General features: G+C 40.5%; 1 protein-coding gene across 1 annotated transcript in view; it reads right to left on the bottom strand.

The window, feature by feature from the left end:
- Nucleotides 1-2,072: 2,072 nt before the first annotated feature.
- NEDD9 (neural precursor cell expressed, developmentally down-regulated 9) overlaps nucleotides 2,073-19,828 on the bottom strand; it is a 40,799-nt gene continuing 23,043 nt past the window's right edge. The window contains exons 3-7 of the mRNA XM_062569977.1: nucleotides 9,982-10,083; nucleotides 8,702-8,803; nucleotides 7,022-8,248; nucleotides 6,584-6,673; nucleotides 2,073-4,667 (exon numbers count right to left, since the gene is read on the bottom strand). Coding sequence (XP_062425961.1) covers nucleotides 4,158-4,667; nucleotides 6,584-6,673; nucleotides 7,022-8,248; nucleotides 8,702-8,803; nucleotides 9,982-10,083 — 2,031 coding nt within the window. The 3' untranslated portion in view covers nucleotides 2,073-4,157. The remainder of the gene's footprint in view (nucleotides 4,668-6,583; nucleotides 6,674-7,021; nucleotides 8,249-8,701; nucleotides 8,804-9,981; nucleotides 10,084-19,828) is intronic.

The raw sequence follows: 19,828 nt of genomic DNA, 5'->3' as shown, positions 1-19,828 counted from the left end.
TGAGAATTGTGAGTAACGCTGTGCTGTCCTGTTCTGAGACCAGCAAAAACATTGCCTTTGGCCTGGAAACCTTCCTGTCTAAGGGTGGGCTAACACTGAGAATATTGTGAGAGAAGAAAGGAGGAAGAGAGGATGAAGAACTGCATCTGGAGTGAATCTTAAAAGTTTTTAAAGTCTTTGGATTGAGATTGAGACTTGTCAAGATGGAGCAGGCACCCTAGAAGCAGAGCTCAAATGGGAAAAGCTGAAAGAACAGAATTTGGAGCAGAACAGCTACAGATGCTTGGCCGACAGGCAGAGGATGATGTTGCCAGCGTAAGAACAGTTTGACGAGCTCTGGCAGTAAGTGTGGGAGGGACAGGTCTGAAACATAGCCCAAATCACATATAGGACAGTGCCTGGAGCTGTAGGATTTAGAGGTTACACGCAGGGGATGTGAGGATGTTGGGGTGTTATCTAGCAAGAAGCAATGGTGTGGGAACTTGGCTTGCTTCGCTTGTGATGCCTCTGCTGGAGTGGGCAGCCGGGTCATCAGCCAAAGCTACAGCAATCTGCAGTGACGAAAAATGTGTAAGTTTTGCAAGCCTTGGTTGCAGAGAAACGGTAGAGGCAGCGTTAGGGGGCTGTGCAGTATAGGGCAGAGCTTCCTATGGGCCCTTCTGAAATGCGAGTAACACTTAAGCGTCCGGGGTACTGACGGGACTGATAATTTCTCTGAAACCTGCCTGAATGTTTTGAGTGTCTTGTTCCTTTTCTCCCCCGTCATCATCCTGGATGGGAGGTTTCTGAAGTATTTTACTAATTAATATGGCTAAATATTTACTTCACTGTCTAGAGTAAGGAGCCAAGGGTGTTCAGCATTTTCCATTAGCATGACTTGGACACTTTTCTGTGTGTTTCACACTGGCCAAATGGCGGCAGCAGCACATAGGCCACTCACTGGGGATGCTGCGGCTCCCAGAGGGGAGAAAAAGGGAGCTGGTTTCCATTTTGAATTGTTTTGGCTGTCCAGGCCCTCCTTTATTATTAGCCAAGCTTTTTTCATTTAACAGCAGAACCAAAAGGAGCCTCTAAAGAAGCTGGTTTTAAGCGACACCTGCACGGTTGGCTGTATCAGAGATTGCTGCAGTCAGATCCCACAGATGTGGAAGGCTCTAGAGCAATGGTGCATGGAAATGAACCCTTCCTCTTGCGAGGGCAGAATGAGCCCCACCAGGTGCTTTGCCCTTGGGGCTTTTGCTGGCATTCGTGCTCTCCAGTAAGAACTCTTTTCCTGGCAGCCATGAGCTGGCGTAAGCCCAACGCCAGGCTCACACGGGTGCAGACCTCTTTGGCTTATCCTCGCACATCCCAGGTGCTTGCCAGGAGGCAGGGCAGTGCCTCACCAACAATTAAACTGGAAAGCAACTTTTGAGGGGAAAAAAAGAAACAACCTCTTGTGATCTTTAAAGCCATACAGTTGCTTCAGCCGGAATTTGGACCCAGCAGTGCCCAAGCTGGCACACATTACAACTGGGGGTGCCTGTCCTTACCACTGGGTTGGGAAGGAGTGATGGCTACACGGAGCAAAGTTGCTCTTCCAGTTCCTGTGTGGATCATGGCTTAGCCAGTAAAGGCTGGAGCAGGCCAGAATAGGTGGATAGTCCCACCTGTCCCCTGCCACCCCTCCTTGTTGTGGGATAAAGCAGAGAGGACCTGCCCCCTTTAGCCGTGTCCGTGAGCTGGTGTGCAGAGGGGGACAGGAGGCAGCACATAGAGCAGGTAGAAAGAGCCGACCTCAGGAATGAGACAGGAGCACGGGGGTGCAGACCCCAGAGGATACATTTTGGACCTGATGCCTTGTGTGAGCAGCCTGTAACTGAGCTGCATGGATGCTTCACCCCTTTCTTCTGGATGGCAGAAACTGCCCCTTCTCTTGTATACTCAAGTTCCCATTTCATGCTATGAGCACTGATCAGGGGAAAGACAGCATGTAAACTCCCCATTTTAGTACTGCTTCGGTAGTCTTAGCAAATGGCAACATCCCTTTTATGATGCTTAGAGCACTGTGAAAAATAAGATCAAATGCTGACTTTTTATTAAAAAAGCTATTTAATTTAATGATTTTATCATTTTCTCTCTACAAGATAACAAATGGTAATACAGCTTTGTGACAAAGGTTCTCCCAAAAGCACAAGCTATCAATAGAACAGCTAAGCTTCAAAACACATTTTCACTTTCTAAGAATATACACTGAAAAAAACAAACAAGGGAAACTAGAAGAATCGCAAACAACACAAGTACAAAACAGTTTCAAGTGGATTATTTTTGGCAACTGGATATTGGTTACAACAGGATAACTACCCTTTCTCTTTGTCAAACTAAGTAAAGTTTGCAATGTTACACCAGAAATGAGCCCTAGAGGCGATTCTGGGACTGCTGGGCTGTGCCAGCTCCTGCTGGTCTTCCCGGAAATGTTCTGGAGACTCCAGAAGTAACATTACGATGGCTAAGAACAGCCTTTGCTCCGAGACAATTACATTAAGACAACAAGACTGCACACGCTGCTAAAATGTTTTTGTTATCTGAGACAACAAATCGCACTGCAGTAAGGCACATCTTTAGACACAGACTGGGAAAGGAAAAGTTTAGGCAGGAATGCCTAAATCCCTAAATGTTTTCTACTTGCTACCCATCTCATGACTGTACTTGCTAGTAATCTGGACTCTCATGCAAACACTCAAAATATATCAACGTGGGACTGCCTTGACTTACCTAAGGATAGTAGTATTTCTCCTTTAAAATCACCAGAATTGCCTGGAATTCATTATCTGAACTGGACTGCTCCTACCACCCAGTCTGAAGAGTGCCTTCCAGTCTGGACCACAGACAACTGGAGTTCTGTGACTTATTTGGGGGGGAATTCACAAAAGGCAATGAAGAAATATGCTTATAGATTATTATTATTAGGGATCCAAGCTGAAAATTATTGGTTAGAACTACTACTAATGGAATTACCTATAAAAACAGGATGTAATTCCTGGCAACTGTGTAGTACAGAAGTGTAGTCGGACCAGCAGCTATAGAACAGGATTTGGAAAAAAGCCCAGTATTTGAATGAAAGTCAGAATTGCAATAGATGCAAGGAATTCCCAAGAATATATCCTAGAAAAGTAAGTGCTCTGTCTTCATTAAATTACGTATACACCTGGATAGCTGCTATCCAGGTGTTTAAATGTCACTTATTTTAAATTAGGCTGTTCTTCTTTCTGTATGAATTACACCTATACATTTATTCTTATGGAAGGAACTGTCCTTTTGAGACACTGCTCATCTACAACCTCAGAGATGAGATGGATGGATTTTGGGAGGCTCTCAGGATAACTCAACAATTAGGCTTTCAAGTCTGACTGGACATATAAGGCAAACGTGTGAAATTACATTGCTGGGAATCCCCCCAGTTTTGAAATACAGGTTGCACAGTTACTAGAAATGTCTTGTGGCATTCAAATTTTTCTATTGAATGTATACAATCTTTCATTCCTTCTTGGAAGGCTGTCTCTTATGTCACCTAAAAATGCTTTTTTCTCAAATGCTATACACCTTGATGCACCGTTTGTTACAGTTCTGCACATGTGCTTCTCCAAATGGTTGAATCCTCTATGCAAAATAGTATCAAGAAGGGAGAGCTAAAGTTTACGGAATTAATCTAGAGGAAGTAGTTTTGAAGAAGGGAATGGGGTTCTATGAGAACCATTACATTGGCTTCATGGATTGCTACAAGTAGGTTTCACAACCAGGTCCATGTGCCGTATTTAAGCTGGAATGAAACAAGAAGAGTGCAACATCCAGTTAACAAATATACTGAGAAATAGGCAGTATATACAAAGATATGCACTGCTTACCCGACGTTTACTTTTAAGGTGCTTAATGATGCCTTAGGGAATGTAGCAACATATACATATATGCAGTGTATACATTATCTAGATGTATATTAGAACCATAATATGGAACCAGCTATATTCCCAGATCCCTGATTTCATTAGATTCTCTAAGCCATTTATTTAAAATACTTTATATAAAGTATTTACAAAAAATAATGTAACCATTTACATAAAAATATTTCCAGTTTGCTGGCTTTTCTGTTTCACTGTTCATGGATAGGATTCCATTTTGTTTCATAATGATGCCATTTGGACTAATGAGAGTTTAAACAACTGTGCATGACGAGACAGCTCTGCTACTCGGTCCACCATCTCTTGCAGGGCTACCGTGTTAGGGTAATGCAAGGCAGCCATCTTGGTAGCCATAACAATACTCTTTAGCAGTTCACACAACTGGTTGCTGGAGTTCATCACTTTGTTGCGTATGTCCTGAGTTGTCACTTGCCTTGTGAGTGTGTCCCCAATGAACACAAGTTTGTGAGCACTCAAAATGACAAATTTGCTGTGTGCAACAAAGATTCGCGGAGGCTGAGAAGCATTGACACAACTGAAAAAGGCATCAATGGCGTTTAGGAGGGAGTTGAAATGAGTCTCACATTGGTCAGAATAGAATAAAAGCAGCTGTCTGTCATAAGAGGCAGCAGTGCTGTTTGCAGTTTGGAGAGCTTGAGGTGGCTTCCATTTCGAGATGTCGTTTTCTACAGGCTTTGTGATCTCTTGCTCCAGACGCTGGAATTGATTGATCTGAAACATAAAAAAAAAGGCTTTTCTCAAAGAACATCCTTGTAACACACTGTTCCAATTTACAGTTTGACCTGCCTTTGGTAGATCACAAAAACATTTCTCTGTGATCTCTTAATGACCTTTCAACTAGGTACAATGATACTTTTTTTCAATTTTTTTCTGAACAGTTGTCTAGCACGATCTGTTAGCTTTAGCACATCTGAAAGGTAGACAGTTAAGTTAAATTGTTTAGGCCCCATCTGAGTTAGCAAGAGAGCAAGTTACCTCCAATAACTTATATTTAAAACCACTATTTACCCTTCCCTGTATTAGTTATGTATCTATCATGCTTTGACTCTAAAGGGAGTAAAGGCAAGCAGAACAGACTAGACACACCTAGCTTATGGACAAACATCCGGCATGTGCCAACATGTAAATGACCCTGCAAGGACATATTACAAGTATGAATATTACATGTCTATATAATTATTACCTATTACAATTATACTGTATGCCCCACAACAACAGTGGTTATCCTAGATTCCAAAATATTAAAGAGCTTTTATGTTGGGGAGTGAGGGGTAATCAAATACTTCAATTACCATAAATTTAAATACACAGAGCTCAGGACAACTCCCCCTTCTAAAACACTTCATCTATGTTTAACATCTGGAATTTGTAGGCTATTGCTCATCTGAAGTATTCTGAAATGATAAACAAGAGATATATGTCCAAGTGACAATGCCACATTTGCAATCTTTAAAAAGCTGTGACCTCTGTAGGCTCTTGAGATGGCAAACCTTTAACTTTCAACTCCTTATTCCTTTTAAAGTGAACAAGAACACATCCGAAATTAAAGGCAGAACAGTTACATTTAAGTGATGATAAAACTAAAGTCTGATATGCTCAGAAGGCAGGAAATGCAAAACATTAGGGGTCTCTTATCACCAGTGTCCCCGCCACACTGCACAAGTGGAATGTTCTCAGCTCTTTAGCTTGTCTCGTGTAATCTTCAGCCATACAAAATGGCAACAACGTATTGATGAATTAATGTCATGGTGACAACCCTCCATCTTACACTACCTGCCTTTTTAGCATTCAAAGCAATGTGAAGGGCACAGGATTTAAGTTAATGGTACTGACATTCACTGAGTGGATGTGCAGGCAGCATGCGTGATTACTGTGGTCCTGTGATTAAGGCAGTACATTGCAGGTCAGAAAAGCCAAGTTCTCAAGCTGGCTTTCAGACTGACTAACTGTGAGATGTTATAAAAGCCTGTTTTTTTCCATCTGTGGTAAAGCTTTGGGGACAGAGACTGCTTTTTATTACCCGTATGCACTGGGCCCACAGCAATGGTGCACTGTAATAAAAAATGACTAGTCTCTTAAACTGAGATGGTTGGAAATTGTTTTCAAGGGAAAAGCTTCTTCCTGCCACAAGAGATGGCACTCCAAACAGTGAGAGCTGTGGCTCTGCTTCCACTCATTTTCTAAGTGGTAGCAAATACACAAATAATTGATTTTCAGGACAGCTCATTTGTGATGAATACTAAAGCTTTCTTTAGCCTAAGCAATGACTGACACAGATGCACAGGGCTAGGATGGTGCTATAACCTTGATGCTTGCCATTTCCAATTGGGAACATGACAGTGCATGACCCTGTCCTTTGCAGTACTAAATCCATCAATAGTGGAGTGTGGCTGGCACAAATCCCGCTTGGAAAGAAACTAGCCTGAGGCCACTGTTTAGCCAAAACCAAATACCTGCCATCTTCACTTTCCAGTTGTGTGTTCTGGCACTCCTGCACACCTCATAGCCATGTTGCTAGTAGCTACACACTGTTAAGAGAAGGGCCCTTCTTGCTACATTTGATCAGTACTCCTCATGTACAAAGCATATTGCAATTTGGTATGATCATTTTGCCCAGCTGAACATACCTGATGGTGCTCCAGCTCCATTTTGCTCTGCTTTATGATATTTTCTTTCTCCAGCAGCTCCTTCTGTTGTCTTTCAAACTCTTCTTTCCCCTGTTTTGTAGAAAATAAAAAGACACTATATTAAATCAAAACCATCCCTGACTTGCACAATGACTTGTAAACTGACTAGCAGGCTTCTTTGTATTGGCTCTTTCACTGGTAGTGCAGCCTTGAGAGCAGGGAGAAGAAAAGGATAGTGGTAGAGGAAGAAGGTTATTGCTGTTATGTATACAACAGTCCTTTTTGAAAGCAAATAATCACTCCAGTGAAATTGTTCCTGAATGTGTATTAGTGCTGAGTGTATCTGACTGCTACTTCTCTGCAAACAGCTCTTGCAGAAAGAAGCACCAACAACTCTTAACTCTGCCTTGAGCAGAACAAGGAGTCTGATTTGCCTACCTGCAGGTGAACATAATCGTAGTCATCCATCCAGCTCTTTTCTGAGCTCTCACTAGAGGTATTGTGAGAGTGCTGACCTTTACTCATGAGCGGGGAAAGGGAGCTGCAGTGGTTCTGTGCTTTCTCTCCATGCTGCTGCATATGAGGACTATTATAGATGTATTCAGGAGTGTTCATGATGTTCTCTGGTACATTCCTAAAATGTGTGCTGCTAATGACCTGTTTGAAGAGCACTTCTGCATTGACACTGATGGTGGTGGTCAGTTGCTTGGCATCATCTGGGACTGTCCTTGCCACCATAACAAATCGATCCAGGTCATCACACTTGTTCTGCAGTCTGTTGACAGCTAGGACATTCAAAGACCAGCTGTAGCTATTCAGGTCATGACTAGTTTGAGTGAGGATCTGGTGAGAGTCCTCCAGCCTCTGCACTTCCCTCCTCATTTTGTTATAAAGGCTGACCTCAGACAGACAGGAAGCATTGGCTGCTGATCCTTTCGCGAACTGAAGGTACTCCAATAGCGACTGCTCTACCTTATCCACAGCAGTACGAATTTCATTGATGTGTTTCTCCATATATCCAAAAGACCGCCAGTCGGCAGTAACAAAGGTCATGAGGTTATTGACAGCTGCCTCCATCATCTGCTGAAGGCAATACAGCCTCTCTATAGCAGTATCTGGATCAAGGATTAGTCTTTTGTCCTGTGCAATCGATGTTGAGAAAGAAGAGTCTTTTGACGTTGTTGAAGATGTGGACATGTTACTCCTCGTACTTCCTGTGCTGGAAAAAGACAATCTATTTATCCCATCAGTCACATCCTGTAATCCTTTAGTCTCTTGTAGAATTGGTGGTGGCACATCATATACACCTTCTCTTCCTTCTGAGATTAGACTTTCATTTAATCCTGCCTGTTGTCCTGGAAAGACAATCCCCCGTGGGGTATCATATACATCTTTCTGAGGTGCAATTTGCTGTCCGAGAAATTGGTTTTGATGGTTCACAGGGATGTCATACACACTCTGTTTGCGTGGCACTCCATCAGTTGATAAAAGGCCCTCAGAAGAAAATTTTTTATTAAGTTCTTTCCCAGTTGCTTTGGTGATGGGAGGAGGAATATCATATACTCCTTCTGGTCTTGCACTGTGACCCTGTGGAGATGAAAAATCCCGCAAATTTTCTCTCAGGCCTGTATCGTCTCGGCTTGCAGATGGAGGAGTAGCATAGATCTGAAACACAGAAAGCAAACCATGAAGCCTCTGACTAGAACAGTAAATTAATCTACATCTTCCATTAGGCAAACAAAATGCTGGGATAGAAGATCTGCCATTGAGTTTCATCGAGTTAGATACTTATCCTGAGTTTGACAGAAGGTCAGTTTAAATATATTTCTTATTAATGTTCATCTTGATGCAAATTATCCTAAGCAGCAAAATCTCAAAAACGCTGTATGCTGCCACAAAGATAACCTAGTTCTAACTACTAAGTAACACTCCATAAGGTTAGGAATTCTGAAACAGAGCTTTGCTTCATTCATTTTACTAAATAGCTTAAAAGTCTAAGGAAATATTTAAAGTATTGAATCTCCTTCTCCTTCAAGATCATACATAAACTCTTTGTTTAAACAAATCTTTGGTCAGACATGAAAACACAGCATGCTGGGGAAACAGCATGACACTTACTCTTTTGGCAGGTGGTATATCATAGACTCCTAATGCTTTTGCTTCTCCCATGGGAACTGGATACGCAGGCCCTTTAGCTGATGCCGGGGGAATGTCATATACCTAAAGAAAGAATAAATCTGTTATAGAAACAAGCCACCTCAGGAGAGCTCTGATCTCAGACGAGTTTTTTTGGTTTCTGTATTTCCTCTCAAACAGCAGGAAGATCACCAGGGGTGTGCAGCTTTGTTTCATATGGGAGATTTGCTTGGATTTGTCTGGTATTTTGAGTACTTAGAAAGAATTACAATTTTGTTAGGGGGAGAGATGAAGCCAGGGATGACTTCCACCTCAAGAGTTAAATCAGTGCTAGTCTATTACAGGTGCCTCTTGGGGTGAACAGGGGAGCAGTATGTTCATATGATCAGATTTGATGATACACTCACTGATAGAGATTAGACGGATGGAGGAATAAGCTTGTATTAGTAAACATTGCCAAACTAAGACCAAGGCTGCTCCTGTCAGCATCTCGTATCTGCTTTTTCAGGTGCACTGTGGGCTGTCTTACTGGCAGAGAGCACAGATGTCAGATGTTGCAAGTGTCCCACTTGGTGGCATGTCCTATATTACAGCGGGTTCTGCGTGTGGTCTAATGCAGCCAACATTAATGTCTCTTACTTCAGACTTCCTAACAGTTTCAGCCATTTGGAGTCAACATGGTGTTATGTACCACTGGACTTCAATGTTGTTTCCTAGAGGAGCTGCACTGTCAAAGAGCCATGGAGAGACACAAAGCTATTAGATAACAGGTTCTCCAAGCATCCATTCTAGATATCCATGTTTTGGGGGGCAAATTTCCAGGGGTGTTCCCCAGAACAAAGATATATTTCAATTTCAGTGACATAGTGCAGTAGGTATATGGTGAGAAGAATTGCCTGCATGGTAGCTGTTCATTTAGGAAACAATTTTTCCCTTACTGAGATAATTACTGTCAGCTAGACAACAACAATAAAGTAAAAGGAAAAAAAAAAGTTCCCAGGCAACACATTTATTCTGCTCAGATATTCTGCTTGATCAAAACACAGAAAACAAATGGGACTTTGGTGTTTGGTGTGCTGCCAGATCTTACTCAACATCAAATACAACTTTGAAGTTCTGCACTCTGTAAAAAAGCCATTGTATCTAATTAAAACATATTTTATCTCTGGAATGAGACAATTTGCTCTGTTCACAAACTTCAGGTAGAAGGTTACCATCTTTTGTGCCCTGTCAATGCTGTTGACAGTTTTATTGGTACATACCCCTTGGAGAGGACGAACAGGGGGGATATCATAGGTATCCTTCTGGTATTTGGAAGGGAACTCATAAACATAACCTTGTCCTGACCTGACTGGAGTAATGACCTGTGGGTTGAAAAAGAAGAAGGGTATGAAAACATAAGTCTTTGAAGCTCTTGATATGTTTTCTCTGTAACTGTGTAAGATTCTTGGTATAAACATTCCAGTGTTATATAACTTCTAGATTTTATGTGGCAATTTTAGTAACACAAGTCTACTTATGCTTCTGACAGATGAAAATTGTAAAATGACTGTTAGTAGCTACAAAAACACCATCTTTTCTTTCCTAAGCAGTTCTGACAAGGCTTCTTGCTGGTCCTACAAGATCTCCTATTCATCCAGCATAGATTCTGCAGCAGGGAGGAGGCCTAAGAGAGCTCTGTCACTTCTTCCCATTGCCTACCCATTAGCACACACCATGTGACATGATGGTCACATCACCCACTGACTGAGTGAGAGCAGGGCTATATATACGTCTACTAATCCTAGTGAGATATTGAGTTTCCCCATTTAATGACAAAGGCTTAAGATACTCTATAGCTTACTGGTTAGGCTCTAAGACTCCCCTTTGCTTGTGGAGGTATTTCCCATCTACCTCAGCAGGATTTCTTGTGTGACTGCCCTGCAGGACAATATCCTGGAAGGGCTATACTCAAACCTACCAAAGCAGAACATTCAACTGTGCTGTTTCCATCTGGTTTGTCTATATTAGTGGATAAGAGATGGGAAATGTTAAGCCATTCTCGAAGTACACAATGTAAGAACAGTCTCTGAAAAAAGCTTAAATTTACATTTTTGATGTTTTCTAAACCATTAACTACCATAATGACTTCAAATAAAATGTGGTCAGAAATAAATGCCTTACATCTTGGACAGCATCTGCACAGCAGAATTTCAATACAGTGTGGTACAAAAGAAATGCTGTTACCTAACCCCGTGAAAGAGCTGGGTTTACAGAGGAAATGCTGACATCCTAACCTCTGCCAGTGCAGAGCTCTATTTAGCTCTAATAAGGAAATACAAATACTGTAAACTAAAGGCATAAAATGACAAATGACATAGGCCCATATAAGACGTGGTTTCACGCTCAGCTGGGGAGAATTCTGTAACAAGATTACTTAACTATCCTTGGAAATGCATGCAAGACACAATTTATGACCACAGGCTCAGCAAAGATCCTGTAACAATTTTTGCTGTAAGAAATCTTGTATCCTGGACAAATTTCCTAGATGCTTTTGTTTAACTGAAGTCTGCAGAGAAACTCCTTGATGCTAGCCTACTACCTCCTGTCTGCTACATTAATGACATAGGCTTTTCTTTTTACTTGCTGCCCAAATACTGCTATGTAATCTTTGGTCCTGTACTCTGAAACAACCACTGGATTTTCCCCCTGAGGTGGCTGTCATATCAGTTCACAACACATCTGATTCAATGAGAGCAGCCCAATGCAATGTGCCTTGTAGCACCCGCCTTTACACTGACTGCACATGCCTTAGGAGAGTGAGGGACATTCACATGTGGCAGGTGGTGGAAGATGGCATCTTTTGCAGCTGTTTTTCCTTGAGTGACCACCAGGGGACAGGGAAGACAGGAACAGGAAGCTATATGATTTTGAGAGAATTCAGTTCACTGCCCTTGAGAGAATTCCTGCTGAATTCAGTGTGGGATTAACAGTCTTTACATATATATGAATTCTTAAAAATACATTAAAATGTTTTTTAAAATGTTAACAAAAAACATAAAAGTGTATTGAATTTCTACAGATGGTTCCCTTCCCACAGTCACCTACTACATTGTAAAAAGCCTTTATAGAGGAACTTTTAAGAAAGTTCTCCCTTAAGTTCCTGGAAGCTTCCCACAACTGATCACCCCAGACATTATCCCTCCCACACCTCTCTTTTTTACACATTTACTGAGATTATGTTGTCTGCTTGAAGAACTTCTAACTTATTATCAGTACTCTTCCATAAGCATTTTCTGTCAGTGAGGGCTAAAGATGAGGCTAGCATAGCCTGTATTTTGTTCTTGGATCCTTTTTTTCCAGGAGGGTACTACCAGTCAAATGCTTTCCACCCAATCTGGGAAAAGAAGGATTTGTTTTTAAGCAGTGTTTAGTCTCAGGCTCCCTTCAGGGGTTCTGAAATTACAACCACTGTGTTGCTTCAGTAATGAATCACTGCATTTTTTAAAATGATCCTCCAGGAGAACAGACAACGCAAAGGGAAAGCAAAGGCCTGTTTCCCAGGTAGCCCATTGCCATGAATCCTTTTGCTACTGCAAACACTGTGGCACCAGGCTGCATGCTAATGGATAGTGAAACTGCTTGACCATCAGAGAAAAACGCAGACTGCACGGGGAAGGCAGCCAGAGGCTGAAGACCGCTGCACTGCTGAAACCCAGCTCTGCTTTAACTGCTGATTGTTGCCTTGCAGGACAAGGCCAGGAGTTGGGCTGGATCAAGTTCCAAAAAGACGCCTATTGGTCCCTCAGTCTGAAATGGCAGTTTTTATAAACAAGAGTAAATAGCTCAGTTGTCCAGGAGCTGAACACTACTCTAAATCCAGATTATAGTAAAATTTGACCAGCTTGCATCCAGCCCAAGCATATGTGATGTCTCCTGCACTCCTGAAGGTGACTGTCTGTGGAAGCAAGTCCAGCACCTCTGTAGAAGCTTTACAGCCCCTCTACTCTTCAAGGTTTGCACAGCACTCAAGAGATGTGCTTCTGCACAGGTTCAACACTAATTGTTTTGCCTACCTCGTGCCTGAACTCCTTCAGGATCCAGTAACACTACTAGACTCTCCTTGCTCAGAGGATGAATTGTAATGAGCAAACAGAAAGAAAAGTCACAGGCCTCTAACATAAAAGAGGATGTGAAGTAATGCAGGTAATAAAGCTTGCACATGTAAAAACTGTTGTTGTTGTTGTTACACAGTGAATATAATGCTTTGCTTTTGGTATAAGCCCAAATGGCAAAGCAAATGATATCCTTACACCATGGAGTCTAGAATGGATGTGGAACAGAAGCTGCACTCGTGTTCAATTTTTATACGAAGATTCTCCCTTCACTCTGCCATACAGTAGTATCATACAGCTGCAGTAATTCTTGTAGCTCACCCTTAGGGACCTTTCCCATTTTTTTCAGAAAAGGCTGACATGCTAGATCCTATATGAAAGGCTTAAATAATTATAAGGCTGCTGCTTTTATTTACTGTGCTGCTGTATAATCTTAAATCACCACACTTGTACTAAACTGGTCTGAAGAAGGAAGCTAATTTCACTTAGTGCCGCAGGAACCTTTTTATCATGTATTTTGGCACAATCACTTTTTTCCAGACTTGACTAATCTGAAGTGCTCGCTACTCTGTTTCAGTGGAATAATCCTGTCCTGGATGCTTTTGTCTCTTGTCAAAGGCGGTGAGAGGTTAAAACTCTAAGTGCCTGATTTTGTGATGTGCACAGCCTGCCTGCACAGAGGACCAAGGACACAAGGTCTGAGTATTCTGCAGCGCTGTGCTTAGCTTAAAGTTTGTGCTTAAAGTGGCATTTATTTTCCAAACAAAAATGCACGGGAGACTTTTATGCCTGCTCCTTTCTAGGCCTCTGAAATAGTTACACAAAAGATAGAAAACAAGGTTTCAGAAAACCCCAGCAACACCCAGCAACAACAGCAGTTTGTTGATAACATGAAAGCCAACTATAGTCTCCCAGTGACTCAGGTGTATTTTCCTGAATGGAAGTTTTTTATCAAGCAACAACATGTTCTCAGTGATTTCATCACAAAATTCTCCATAAATGCTAAAAGACCTGCACTTCATACAAGAATATTTCCTGTTGTACCTCCAGTCCTCTTCCCTTCTACCACTGCTCCCTAGGTTAAACATGCCTTCTGCTGGAGTGCTTTCTCCTAGTCAATTCAGAACAGAGGCTGCTCATCATCAAAACATATTTTGAGCAAACATTTTGTAACAGTAATGGAACGAATACACATATTAATTGATGATGTGAAAATGTAGACTATTTCCTCCAATTCTCATGCCCTCAAGACACTAGTACCTCACATGAGAAGCTAGGACATGTTGTTGCTGCACGAGCAAGAGAGGCAGAGCTGGGTAGATGAAGTAAGAAAGGCACTGAAATCAAGATTTTCAGAAGTAGATTTTGATTTGGAGTATTCACCCATAGATACATTAAATGATCTTCCTGTTTCTGAATAGGATGCTAAGCCCTTTCAGTGTATTGTTGAACCTTTCCTTTTTTTTATAGTTTTGAATGCTTGAGGGCAGCTTAATTTTGAGGATGGACTTCAGAAGGAAGGAGATGGCTGCTAAAGAGAAATTCCCTTCTCTGACTTCTGGAACAGGGATAGCAGCCCTGTCTGGTATTTAGGAATTCATTTTCTAACAAATGTCACTGAACTTCAGACTATACAAAAGTTTTTTTTTTTTTCTTTTTACTTCTTCCGTTTTAAGAATGCTTGTGGTCATCTGGGTTTAAATAATCCTGCATTTCAAACCAGCAATTTTCCTTGTTTATGCATTAAAGGAAACAGATGGTGTTCCCACAAACTATCTAGAGCCTAACATTCTGAAAACATCGTAACAACTTAATCCATGCAGAGCAACTAACAGGGACCAGGTTTGGCTCTGGTGAAACATGTAATGAGCCTCTTCCAAACGTTCAGTACTGAAAAACAAAGACGATTGAGCAGAAAGTTTGTTCTGTTCTTTCTGAAGACCATGCTCTTGCAAAAGCAATTACGTGGGTCCTTTCCATGCCAATTGCATGTATTTGACCAAGAAAAAGAGCTGAATGTGCATGTACTTTGCAAAATATGCAGCCTTGTGGTTCATTAAATCCCTCTTCCTTAAACATAAGGAAGAAAATATCTATTTCCAGGGTTAAAATGGAAGTTAGGCTATAATAAAAGAACATTGCTAACTAAGGCAGCAAAAAGACAGTCCTCTGCTTACTGCAGACAGACAAAACTGTACTTTACCTTGTTTATCTAGGACAAAGGGGGAATAAACCTACAGAACTACTCAGGATTTACACCAATATTGCGGAGGGCAGAATTTGGTCTGTTCCCATTAATAACAATGCCTGACATGTATAATGATGGGAATGAGCTTTACTGAGTTTCACAGGTGAGAAAACTGAAGCACAGATATGTTGAACAACTTGCCCCTAATCACAGGCAGACAGCAGAGCTGAGAAAGGCAGATTGCTACTTCCCAGTCCTAATCCCAAGAACCTACTGACCCCTGCTAACTGCTTTTAAAATGAAAAATCAGCACTTTACAGAGGTGGAAAACACAAGGCATGTGAAGTAGATTTTATATATTTTTTAAATCTGGAGGAAGACTTATACTGAAATACATTTCTTCTCATGATGCTCACCTCTGGACCACATGAGTAACTCTCAGTAGTAGGCATGAGTTCACAGCAATAAATTGCTGTTAATCTCAGGTACCAACCCTGTTTCTATTAAAGTTGGCTGCATCTTGCCCTGGAAAAAGTCCTACTCCAGAGGAGGCCAAGTGGTAGTGTGTAAGTCTGGGCTGTTAAAAAAGCTCAGAGACAGGAAAGAGTAATCAAAATGTAAGTAAAGGAAAAAGAACAAGCTCTCCTTTGCTGAAAAGTATTTCTGTAGGTTTGTTTTAATACAGAACCCCAGTTGCTGAAATACTGTTCCCAAGCCTCTCATTGCAGCTACCTTGGCTCTCTTAGGTTTGTAAAGAAAATGAAACTGCCAGAGAGAATACAGGGAAGAAGAGAGGAAATAGGGGAAAAAAACTGGTCCCTGCTCTCTCAAACTCCCAGGTCTTTGAAAGGTAGTGGTGTAGTGGTTATCATATCCACTTTACATGCTGAAGGTCCTGGGTTCAAGCCCCAGTGGAACCAGCACCAGGAAATCTTTGGGAGGTTGGACTAGATGATCTCCAGAGGTCCCTTCCAACCTTACTGATCCTGTGACAGGATCACTCAGTGATGTTGCATGAGACAGTGAGCCACTCTCAGCTTTATTTTCATTTTGCTTCATGTACTTAGAAGGCAGATGTATCTATCTAAATGCCTTTTCTTGGAACTGGTCTGTGGCTAAGTTGAACAGTGAGAAGGCTGTATTAAAAAGAGTCTCTGAAGATAACTCAAGCATTTGAAAGAACCTGGCTAGCTGTCTAAAGCAGAAAGGACAGAGTGTTTCCTCTCTTATCTTTTACAAGAAGCATCAAAATTTCCAGTGATTATCTGATAATGCATTTCCTGACAATACTAGCTGTCACATCACTCAGTATATTCTGAAGTAATAAATAAGCAAAAAGTATTTTATGAAGCAGTAGTCTTGACTTAAACTGTGTGTTTGCTATTCATTAATTTGCTATATATGATGATATGCAATGTAGTTCTTTTAGCTGTCAGTGAGTAGAGATTGGGGTTATGTTTTCCTGTGTGCTAGAGACACTCTCACTTTATTATAGAGCTTGTTTTCATGAGTTGTCACAGGTCTTAAGATCATCAAATCGTAAGAGTTTATATTGGCACAAATAAACAATGAAAATCAGGTCAGTAAAAATGTTTTGTCAGAGTACTCTTTGCCAACACTGAGATGTGGATAGCCTTTTGATCAAGGCTCACACACACTCAGGGAGAGGGAAGGAAGCTAGCAGAAGCACTTCTACTACTCTACCCAGTTTGTAGCTGAATCTCTGAGTTAGTTTCTTGTGCTATGAGCCTAAGGGCTACCGCAAGACAAAAGGAAAACAACAGAAATGACTGGATTCTCTTTTTGGGACTGAGGTACCAGTTTCACTGTGTAGCAGAAAAAAAGGTGAGATATCAGCACACATAGTGACAGCTTTTGTACAGACTGCCTTTACTTGGGTGTTCCCCTGCAAGTTTCCTCAGAAATAAGATTCAGATATGCATAGATAAGGAGACGCGACAAATATTACCCTTACCCAGATCTGCTTTATTTCTTGATGTTGCTTGCATCTTCAAAATTCCTGGTTTTCTCTTGCGCTTTATCTGCATTTGTTGCCCAAGACACTTTTCTATGAAGATCTGCTTTTGTGCTTTAATTGTAAGGGCTCTCAACCTTCCTGATGTCATTGATTCACAGTGTGTTAAGTTAAAAATGCTTAACTTTGCAGGCTCAGGGCTTTAAACAGAAATTGTTTTATGTGATGATGAAATGCCCCACCTGCAGATGTCCCTTCTCAAAAAATTCCCCTATATTATTATAATGGGAAAAATAATAATAATAACAAATAATATAAATGAAAGTTGCTTTTTAATTCTTTTGAGTCTGGACTACAATTAGATTGACATGTGTTTCGGATTGTGAATTTGGAAGATGTAAAGCAGAAATTGCAAAATTGATTTAAAATAAAAAATATGAGAGGAAGAAAATTATGAGTAGCCTAGATTCAAAGCATGAACTGTTGTTTATGTGGGTATAGGTAACTGCTTTGCAATTAGCCTAATCAAGGCTTTACAGCTTCTAGTTGCAACCTTTTCTTTCTTTCTTTCTTTCCATAAACTAGAACAGAATAGCAGATCATTAAACTGTGTTTCAGGTCTACATTTTCTTCTCTATCTAAAATATAGCTTATCTCATTTCCAACTATTTTTAAAGCTATTGAATTACTTAAAGAACCTAATTTTCCATTAGCATAAGCTAACATGGCTGTACTGAGTGCAATGGAATTGCGTTCATGTGCATCAGCTGTAGCTTTGGATTATGGTGTTGAATTTTTGCTTGCTGCTGGTGTTCATGATCACAAACTAAATGCAGGAAGAGTCTTTATATAGATCTTATTGAATGAGCAGTACAAAGAGGAAAAAGCTCAACAATTTCTTCATTGATGAGATTTTACTGCTTTTTTTTTTTAATGATACTTTCATGACCCAATCCCATTCTCACTGATGTCAACTCCAGCGCTTTCTGCCAGTTGTGTTATGAGAAGCATTTCTGCTTACTTAAGTGGGAACAGGCTTGCTGCTGGCTGGCCTTGAATTACAGGACAGACTGGAAAGGAGTATTTCACAGTTTCTAATGGAGTCATTCTTGCTTACAAATATCTGACAAAAAAAAGGCAAATCAACACTTCTGAGGATGTGTCATTTTACAAGTGGATAAGGAGTGAAGAAAAGAGCAGAACATACCAGTTAGTATTATAATACCAGCAATTTTAAGGGAAGTGTGAAAGAGCATACTTGTCCAATTCGCTTTTTAAGAGTTTTAGCAGTACCATCCCCATGGCAACTATTTATTTTAGACAGTCAATGACTTCATTGTTTCTGCAAGTGTTAGCCAACAAGGGTAAGGAGCTGATGTGTTATAGTATCAGTGATACAAGAGTAATGCATTTTGGAGCACTCAAATGTCTGTGGTTGGATCTAATGGAGAAGTAAGCCCTGCCCCACCAAACCCTTTTATGAAATACTTCTTTGAGTGGGGAAATGTGTACATCTCCTAAAGAGCAAAGCATTCTCTGGGAACTGTGATAAAATGTGAGTTGAAGTTTTAATTAATGAAAAGCATGCAGGGAAACTCAGCACCTCAGCATTTTGATATCTTGTCCATGATAAATATGTGCTGGTGCTCCCAGTCTGTTTACTCTTCCCGTTTTAGAAAGGTTCTAACATGAAGAATCATTTGGCAAATAAACGCTCTTTTCTGTGCTAGTAGTACCATGACTTTCTCCTCACAAAGACAGAAGGCTAAATCGAGGGTAGGTTCAGAGGCAAAGAGGAAACAGTGCTGGGAAATGTAGGCCAGAAAGAGGTCTTAGTGTTGTGAATGACATGAAATCCTCCAAGCTCACAAACCACAAATCAGTTAGGATCAGTCCAAACAATTGTTTCAATTCTTTTGAAGAGTTTCCTCTTCATTTTCCACATATTTTCCATTTTCATACAGGTTTCTCAAGGTAAGTGTATAAATGGGTGCTCTTATTAACTGGTGTTTATGTTAGCACAGCTTCTTTTAGCAAGTTTATGAGAGTAGCTCTAAGGATACAGGTACATTTTAAACAGATATAAATCGCATCCTCAACTGGCAGTTGCATCAATGTAATCGTTATACTAGATCTCAGTAAGGATTGATTGTGCAAATTAAAAAGTTTTGATGATAAGTCCTAGTTGGAATATGCTAGGTTTGGTGTGTTGTTGGGGGTTTTTTTGACTTTTTTTTTTTAAGGATAGAGTATCTTATGAAAGGTTTTCATCTCTTGAGAACTAAATGACTTTAAATTTTACCTTTTCACCATTATAACAATCCACTTTGGCAGAAAACTTCATTTACATTTTTTGCATTGAAAAATGCATACTATATGAACTATTATTTAGAAAAGAAAAATGTAAACATTTAATTCCAGATATGTGGAAGTATGACGTTCTGAGGCTACTTAATTTTTTTTCCAAAATAAAACATGTACAAAATCATCAGGAGCCTCTAGATTTCAACCAGAATCATATTTTCCAGCAGAAAAAGGGTGAAGATGAGTCTTCGAGTATTTCCAGAAACCACACTTCCTCCTTATGATGAGATTCATTCATCATCACTGCATCATCATTTTTCCATTCAAGTTTTTGTAAAATACCCCACTGACGCTGTTTTTAGAGTCTGGTACTTTAGGGGAAACTGAAATTATATAAACTTAATGTTTGCCTAGTGTATTTTCAGATGTAAACACAGATCCACTTAAGTTTCTAACCACCAAAGAATAAGCCTATAAACTTGCATTTTTTTTAATAGTTTCGTTAAGGTTTGAGCCTGCAGTTTAATCTGTGCAGGCAGCTTTGTGTC

The sequence above is a fragment of the Rhea pennata genome, chromosome 2 (genome assembly GCF_028389875.1).
Source record: "Rhea pennata isolate bPtePen1 chromosome 2, bPtePen1.pri, whole genome shotgun sequence".
Classification (NCBI taxonomy): domain Eukaryota; kingdom Metazoa; phylum Chordata; class Aves; order Rheiformes; family Rheidae; genus Rhea; species Rhea pennata.
This window is presented reverse-complemented; position numbering and strand designations above follow the sequence as displayed.